The sequence below is a fragment of the Hemicordylus capensis genome, chromosome 15 (genome assembly GCF_027244095.1).
Source record: "Hemicordylus capensis ecotype Gifberg chromosome 15, rHemCap1.1.pri, whole genome shotgun sequence".
Classification (NCBI taxonomy): Eukaryota; Metazoa; Chordata; class Lepidosauria; order Squamata; family Cordylidae; genus Hemicordylus; species Hemicordylus capensis.
The window spans coordinates 15,649,482-15,658,612 of record NC_069671.1 but is presented as its reverse complement, the minus strand read 5'-3'; the positions used below and the strand labels follow the sequence as shown (position 1 = coordinate 15,658,612).

Below are 9,131 nucleotides of genomic sequence, written 5' to 3'. Positions count from 1 at the left end.
ATATTTCCCTCAGGGGATGGAGCCGCTCTGGGAAGAGCAGAAGGTCCCAAGTTCCCTCCCCGGCAGCATCTCCAAGAGAGGGCTGAGAGAGATTCCTGCCTGCAACCTTGGAGAAGCCGCTGCCAGTCTGTGAAGACAATCCTGAGCTAGATAGACCCCTGGTCTGACTCAGGACATGGCAGCTTCCTATGCTGCAAAACACTTCCCTTTTAAATGAAACAGGTGGGACAATGGCTGTTTCCAGACCTGCTAGGAAGCAGCAAAAAGGACCGCTTGGTTGGCTGGGCTAAATTGGCTCCCAGTCCTGCTTTTGCCAGCACAAAGGAAAAACTGCTTTGACTTGGTTGCCCTCTAGTGGCCACAGGCATCAATAGCTGCCAGAAAGGTCTAAGACGCAGATCCACAACTCCGATGGGCAGAAGCAACCGTGACTTGGTGAGTACGGGCCGAGGTCAGTTTTCAACACAGTATTGCATTGAAATTAATTAACAATATTAAAGAAAGCAATTATTAGATACTTGTCGATCTTTCCCCTTTGACAAAGGACCCACCATTTTAACCAAGGAATAATGGCCAGTAAAGTAAAAGGTAAAGTATGCCGTCGAGTCAATGTTGACTCCTGGCGCCCACAGAGCCCTGCGGTTGCCTTTGGTAGAATACAGGAGGGGTTGACCATTGCCTCCTCCCGCACAATATGAGATGAGGCCTTTCAGCATCTTCCTACTGTATATCGCTGCTGCCCGATAGAGGTGTTTCCCATAGTCTGGGAAACATACCAGCGGGGATTCGAACCGGCAGCCTCTGGCTTGATAATCAAGTCATTTCCCTGCAGCACCGTTAGGCCAGTAGGGATGTGAAACCGGCTCAATCTCGAGCCGGTTCACCATCGAATTGGTCCGGCTCACCCTCAAGCCAGACTGGGCCTGGCTCGGCTCAAGGTCGAGCCAAATCCCTCAGGGCTGGTTTGGGGGTTCTACAGTAGAATTATTATTTTTTAAACCAAACAACAACTCACCGCCTCCAGCGGTGGGGGGGTTGACAAAGAGGCCCTCTCTGCTTGCTCTAGTTCTGATGGTTCTAGGGTCTACCCCTAGTGGTGAGGATGGGCAAGACCTTGGCGTGGGGAACCAGTTGGTTAGCGCATTTCTGCATCCGGGAGGTGTAATCCCTCATTTGCCGAGAGAATTTTGAGAAGGGTGAGAAAAAGATGGAACGGATCAGGAAGCCAGGGATTAGGGGAGGATAGCTGAGTAACCCGAGAGGCAGAAACCGTGAGATGAAAGGAGCGTGTGGGAGGCATCAAGGGAGGGACCCGTAGGCTGGAGGACTGCATAACATCTCATCTTCGGGTGCGGTTTTGGTAGCCACAATCTTGCTGGATTCAAACCAAGACAAACAGAATCGCTCCAGAGCATAGGTAGCCAACCTGAGGCTCTCTAGCTGTTGTCGGACTCCGAGACCCATCGCCCCTTGCTGCAATTGCAGTGAGCAGAGGGGATCACTGGATCTAGCCGGAGATCTGATGTTCTGTCAGCCAATGGGCACAGACATGGTGCTTTGGTTAGAGCAAAAGGGTCCCCATGGGAGGAGAGCTGGTCTTGTGGTCACAAGTTGTCCCCTTAGCTAAGCAGGGTCCACCCTGGTTGCATATGAATGGGAGACTTGATGTGTGAGCACTGCAAGATATTCCCCTCAGGGGATGATGGAGCCGCTCTGGGAAGAGCAGAAGGTCCCAAGTTCCCTCCCTGGCAGCATCTCCAAGATAGGGCTGAGAGAGACTCCTGCCTGCAACCTTGGAGAAGCTGCTGCCAGTCTGTGCAGACAATACTGAGCTAGATGGACCAAGGGTCTGACTCAGTATAGGGCAGCTTCCTAATCAGTCTAGTCAGTGCTAAGCTAGACAGATGAATGGTTTGACTCAGTAGAAAGCCGCGTCCTTTAGAGAAGACCCGTGGTCGAAACATGCTGGGCAGCCACCACAGAGTGGATCGGTGCTTTCAAGCACCACACTGGCAGCAAGCACCACACCCTTTCCCTCTCCCCTCTTGGGCAGCGAGCCCTTCTTTCATTGCCTCACTATGCTTCAGGGCAAGCAGCCCAAATCTTTTTGCATCACATTGCAAAGACCTTCCCAAATTACCACCTTGACTGAGATTCCCAGTGCTAAGCATTTAATCTATGAGGTGCTTAATGCAGGCTGACGATGTTATCCCTTTGCATAGACTGGTTGCCAGCAACTGGTTCCTTCCCCAGCTGGGTAAAACAATGTGCGGCAGCTGTTATAAAAAGGCCAATTCCATGCTAGGGATCATTAGGAAGGGGATTGAAAATAAAGCTGCTAATATGATAATGCCCTTATACAAAACGATGGTACGGCCACACCTGGAGTACTGCGTACAATTCTGGCCACCACATCTAAAGAAGGCCACTGTAGAACTGGAAAAGGTGCAGAAGAGGGCAACCCAGATGAGCAGGGGGCACCTTCCTTACGAGGCAAGGCTACAACACCTGGGGCTATTTAGTGTAGAAAAAAGATGACTGCGGGGAGACCTGATAGAGGTCTATAAAATCATGCATGGTGTAGAGAAAGTGTAGAGAGAGAAATTCTTCTCCCTCTCACACAACACTAGAACCAGGGGTCATCCCATGAAATGGATTGCCAGGAAATCTAGGACCAACAAACGGAAGTACTTTTTCACACAACGCATAATCCACTTGTGGAATTCTCTGCCACAAGATGTGGTGACAGCCCACAACCTGGATGGCTTGAAGAGGGGTTTGGATAATTTCATGGAGGAGAGGTCGATCAACGGCTACTAGTCGGAGGGCTACAGGCCACTTCCAGCCTCAAAGGCAGGATGCCTCTGAGTACCAACTGCAGGGGAGTAACAGCAGGAGAGAGTGCATGCCCTTAGCGCTTGCCTGCGGGCTTCCCAGAGGCATCTGGTGGGCCACTGTGGGAAACAGGATGCTGGACTTGATAGGCCTTCTTGGGCCTGATCTGGCAGGGTGGTTCTTATGTCCTTAATATCTGCCATACAAAGTTCTGCCCTACACACACACACCATGACACATGCGGTATTTTTTAAGGTTCCTTAATTAATTGTGCCCTCAGGAAAGTGGGTTCCTGAGGGCACAAACAGCAACTGAACTCACCAAAATGTAAGAAGAAAACAACAGGTCCGTTTATGCAAATATTGCATCATTTAAACAAGTCTATTTATGCAAATATTGCATCCTGCAAACATGCAGGTCTATTTATGCAAATATGTGGAGGCCCTAGACCTCCACCTAGAAGTCCAGACAGCGGCTGTGCCCCCCAACACAGCAAAACATACTGGTTTCTCCCAGCCGAAGTTCCAGAAAACTCTTTTGCATTTGTGATCTTCTTAAAATGGGTTGCCTTGTGCTGCATGATTGCTGGGTGGAACCCAGATGTGCCTCTCAGCCCTGCAGAGACACCCGGGCGCCACAGCTGTTTCTTGGTCAGCTCCAAAAGAGGGACGGATTAGAAGAATGTATTGGGTCGTGTTGAAATCTGGACTTAGCTCTCTGGTTCTTCTTAGCTGCACCCACAGAGTCAAGGCCGTTCCTGCTGGAAGCAACCATGCTCAAAAAGCCTGGAGGCCTGCCACGTTCAGGTTTTCAGAGGGAGGCACCCGCTTTTAACAGGCTGATCTTCCTCCCACTGAGGCTTTCCTGCTGCGTCTTCTGGATCAACCTCAGAGGAAGCTGCCATATACGGAGTCAGACCCTTGGTCCATCTAGCTCAGTACTGTCTACACAGACTGGCAGCAGCTTCTCCAAAGTTGCAGGCAGGAGTCTCTCTCGGCCCTATCTTGGAGATGCTGCCAGGGAGGGAACTTGGAGCCTAGATGCTCTTCCCAGAGCGGCTCCATCCCCTAAGGGGAATATCTTCCAGTGCTCACACACTTCTAGTCTCCCATTCATGTGCAACCAGGGTGGACCCTGCTTAGCTATGGGGACAAGTCATGCCCTGAGCTAGATAGACCAAGGGTCTGACTCAGTAGATGGCAGCTTCCTATGTTCCTAGCCTTTGGAGTCAGGCAGCATATAAATCAAATGAATAAATATGTGATTCTGGAAAGCATTTGTTTCTTGCTTTCCCACCAGCAGAGGTGATTAAATAACTGCAAGTAATTAATCGTTAAATAACTAGGTGCAATTAAGTCCCTTTGAAATGAATGGGACTGAAGTTAGTCTTGACTCATTTCTCCCTTTGGTTTCCAAGGTGCCTTAGTTAGTCCTAGAGTGCTGGATTAGGACCGGGGAGACCCGAGTTCAAATCCCATTTTAGCTGGAGTGTGACTCATTGGGTGAAGACCAGCGTCTGAAGGAGCAAAGACCTGGATCCAGTGGTGCCGTTCCACCAGCAGAAAGCAAAAGAAAGAAAGAACGAAAACTGCACATAACACATACATAGTTTGTGGAACTCACTGGCACAAGATAATGATGAACAACAGGCTAGACAGCTATGTAAAAAAAAAAAAAAATTCGACAAATCTGTGGAGGAATAGGCCTGCTAATGGCTGTTCACCATGGTCAGCTAAGGAGCCTCCAGAATCAAAGGTGGTGGTTGACATACTATTTGGCTGATCTAGCAAGGCGTTTATTCTATTCTTATGTAAAGGCTAATCTGAGTCGCAATTACGTGTTGCACAAACAAAGATGTTCAGGATGCCTGTCCTGAGTATACTGCAACCAATTTCAACTGGAGACTTGCAGATCGAATGAAAGTTCAAGCAAAGAGCTTTCCTGAAGATAAGAGGGTAAGTCTCAAGAGTTTCAGTCTTATCCAGGAAGAGGGAGAAGTCCCTTTCCCAACCTCTTCACCACACCTTCCTCCACCCACCTTTGGCGTTCTTGGGTCAACACTTAGAGAAAGGATGCACGTGGCCTCCACTTGAGAGGTGAAAATATTGACATGCTGGTCCCATTCCAGGTCTTGTAACGATGTGCTTGTAACACTCCAAGTCAAATAGCAATGTGACTGTCTTGATCCCATTTTAAGTGCTTTCCAGCCTGACTTTCTTCCCTGCAATCCGGGACATAATTAATTAGCTAAGGTGATTCATTCCTCCCAAATCAAGCTGCAGCTAAACCTTTCCCTGCCTCTTTGAACCGGCAGCTAGTGGGGGCAAAGATTCTTGGAAGAGAGAAAGATCAGCGAGAGGACAAGACAAATTGCCCAAAGCAGCACTCTCTGCTGACCCTTGGTGGTCTGGAAATCCACCCAGCAAACATTTTTTTAGAAAAATGTGAACGTGCGCGTAAGCCGATTTAGTGGCAATGGCCCCTATGCACATCAAAGACAAGCCTTGGAGCAGAGCAGAAACCTTGAGGTTTTTTTCCAAAAGCCAATGGAAATAGAGGATTATTTTAAGCCGGACATACTTTAGGCTAAGCCAGAATTTGCAGCCTCCATTCAGGGGAAAAACAAAGCCCTGTCTGTCCTGGTCCCTGATAGCCCGCATGGACTTCGGGGTAAATCCAGCTAATATGTGGACTGGCACACTCCAATCAGGAGTGGATTCGAAATAAAAGCCCTGTCTGTAAAGCCTCCAGGTCTAACACACATGATCTTCCCTGCCCCACCACTTTTCTATGCTGGGAAGGTTCCATTCTCCTTCTCCAAAAAGGCACTGGTGGTGGTGGTAATAATAATAATAATAATAATAATAATAAACAACCCTAACCAGTCAATAACACCTGTCTGACTGTGTGAACAAGAAATAATAATTCATAATGATAATAATGAATAAACTTTGTTATAACAAATAAACTGTTCTCTGGGCAGCTTACAACACAACATGAAACATGTGATTAGAAACACAACACATTAAATCAGATGTGTAAATAATAAATGAATAAACTTTATTTGTTATAACAAATAAACAACAAATTGTTCTCTGGGCAGCTTACAACACAGCATTAAACACGTGATTAAAAACACGACATATGAAATCAGAACAGACCAGAAAAGAAAGAAAATACAAAATGCAATGCAAAACAATTTAAAAGGCATTTAGAAAAAAAAATCAGTTAAAATCAGATCAAGATGTAAAAGGCCTGAGTCAACAAAAAGGTCTTCACCTGGCATCGAAAAGAACAAAGCGATGAAGCCAAGTGAGCCTCATTGAGGAGGCTATTCCATAAACCGGCTGCCGCCACCTCGCCGAAAAGGTGGTGGAATATTTGCCTGAGGCAAAACTGTGAATTGTTTCTAATTGTGTTTATTTTGTAAACACAAATGCCAAACGTTTGAATTGTTTTCATTTCGTTGTATATTGTAATTTGGATTAGGTACCCACCGCCTAGAGATCAGGCGGTATATAAATATTAGAGAGAGACAGACATACTGGAGCAACTAGAGAGAGAGAGCGAGAGCAACTAGAGAGAGAGCAACTAGTAACTAGCAAAGGCTCCCTCTATAGAGAGAGCAACTAGCAACTAGAGAGAGAGAGAGAGAGAGAGAGCAACTTAACCACCTACAGCGCATTATCCACAGATCCAAAGATGCATTTCCCCTTTAAGAGCCGCCGCAGCTAAGGCGGGGCTTGCTTGCCCGGTGAGTTCAGCGGGCTGGCCATCATGACGAAAGCCGCTGCCGGAGGAGGCTGGTACCTGGCTGGGAGAAGCCGGCTCAGCTGCTGCTCTTGGCGCGCAGGAGACGGCGGCGAAAGACGCGGAGAGGCAGCATGAGCGGGCACGTCGGGGACCTGAGCGGCAAGCAGGAGGAGGCGCTGGCCAAGGTGAGCAGCAGCCGCCCCGGATCCAGCAACTGCCCCTCGACCCCCCCCCGCCCTCCCCTCCTCCCTGTCACCCCCCAACCCGGCCCCAAATAGTCCCCCTGGCGCGCTCTGCAGCCCGATCCCCCTCCCTTGCACGTTTACTCCAAAGTAAGCCCACCCACAGCGGGGGACTTCCTGCCAAGGGAAAGAGCGCGCAAGGGTCGCAGTCTGGAAAAGTGCGAGCGCGCTGCAAAGCGCTTCAGGTCATGTCCCCCCCCCCTTAACGACAGTCCTGCAGGGTGGGCTCGCGGAGGCTGCCTGCAAGGGGCGCGACAGGGAAGCCTGGCGGGTTGAGAGTGAGACAAGAGGTTAGGGATCTGAACTGGGGATGGGTTTAGAGCTCAGAGTTTTTGCCTGCCGAGAGGCCCCCCCCCAGTTCAATCCCTGCTGGCAGCATCTCCAGGTAGACTCCTGTCTGAGGCCCAGGACAGCTGCTGCCAGTCCGAGTTGGTAATACTGAGCTGAACGGACCAACGGCCTGACTCAGTATGGCAGCTCTTTGTTTAGGGACGGGGCCGTTGCTCAGTGATATTCGAGCATCTGTTTTTTAAGGACCCGGATTCGGTCCCTGGCAGCATCTCCGGGTAGGCTGGGAAAGCATGTTGCCCCAAAACTTGTGGGGGTTTTCGGACAGCAGGCTTTATGCCAGTTGACTGTGAGGCTTTACGGCGAGTTCAAAGTTGCTCCCCAAACCGATGCAAGTGGGGTTTTTTTTACCCTGAATCGGGCTCTAACACTCAATGAAGAACCCGAATCGTGTGTGACAATACAGTACAATAAAATTTGAATGGGACTTGGGGCTCACACTGTGCATAGCTAATCTATGGAACTCTCTGCCCCAGGATGTAGTGATGACCACCCGTCACGTGTAGATGGCTTTATAGGGAGACTTCACGGGGAGCAAGCCTATCTATGATTAATAGCCTTTATGGCTATATGTTACCTCCAGCGGCAAGGATGGAATGGGGTACTCCTTCCTCTCCTGTTTGTGGGCTTCCCAGAGACAACTGCTGGGCCACTGTGGGAAACAGGATGTTGGACTAGATGGGCCTGATCCAGCAGGACTGTTCTTATGGCTGCAGTGTTCAGTTTTAAGAAGTTTGATCCCCCTAAGAAGGATCATAAAGCCAGCGTGATGTAGTGGTTAGACTCGAACTGGGGAGACCCGAGTTCAAATCCCCATTCAGCCATGAAACTCACTGTGTGGTTCTCGGCCCATCACTTATCTCTCAGCCCAACCTACCTCACAGGGTTGTGGGTGAGGATAAGCATTTTAACTGCCCCATCTCTGGCAATTTTCCAAAAAAACACCTTAAAACCCATCTCTTTGCCCAAGCTTTCTCAGCTTCCTAAAAAATGTTGGGGTTTTAATCTCTGGTTTACTTTTAAATTGCTTTTAAGTTTTTTGTATATGTTTTTAACTGGTTTTATGTTATTGTTAACCGCCCAGAGATGAAAGCTTGGGGCGGTGTACAAATTTGCTAAATAAATAAAATAAGTAAATAAAAATAAATAACCATGTACACTGCCCTGAGTTCCTTGGAGAAGAGCAGGCTATTATTTGTTGTTGTTCATTTATCTGTCTATCTATCGAGGGAGAGGAGAGCTGGTCTTGTGGTAGCAAGCATGACTTGTCCCCATAGCTAAGCAGTGCCTGCCCTGGTTGCATATGAATGGGAGACTTGATGTGTGAGCACTGCAAGATATTCCCCTCAGGGGATGGAGCCGCTCTGGGAAGAGCAGAAGGTTCCAAGTTCCCTCCCTGACAGCATCTCCCAAATAGGGCTGAGAGAGACTCCTGCCTGCAACCTCGGAGAAGCCGCTGCCAGTCTGTGAAGACAACCCTGAGCTAGATAGACCAATAGCCTGACTCAGAATATGACCGCTCCCTATGTACCTATCTATCATATTTATGTACTGCCTGATATATAGAGGCGGTGTACATAATCCCGCATAACGTAAATGTAAAAATAAATAAATAAACACACCATGGAATTTTTCTGAACTGCCTAGAGCCTTTGGAGGTCTATAAATAAGATAAATGAATAATAAAAGAAATGATAAATATCATAAAGTTTGTACCTGCTACTCTATCCCTACCTGGGTTTGACGAGGTCGGTGCTCCAAGGAGGAACTGTGGAACCAGCAAAGGCTGGCCGATACGAAGCCGATACGAAGCCGGCGCTGAGCTGGCCTTCCCCTCCTGTTGGATCTTGGGGCTTCCATGGGGCCAGGGATCTCTGCTGGGGCGGGTCTCCCCCGGGTCCCGACTGGCCTTCTTTGTAATAGGGATTCCTGGATGTTGTTGACAACAACTTC

General features: G+C 48.7%; 1 protein-coding gene across 1 annotated transcript in view; it reads left to right on the top strand.

The window, feature by feature from the left end:
* Positions 1–6,594: 6,594 nt before the first annotated feature.
* Positions 6,595–9,131, top strand: part of LOC128338259 (SEC14-like protein 2) — a 23,097-nt gene continuing 20,560 nt past the window's right edge. Inside the window, exon 1 of the mRNA XM_053280481.1 lies at positions 6,595–6,773. Within this exon, the coding sequence (XP_053136456.1) occupies positions 6,720–6,773 (54 nt within the window). The 5' untranslated portion in view covers positions 6,595–6,719. The remainder of the gene's footprint in view (positions 6,774–9,131) is intronic.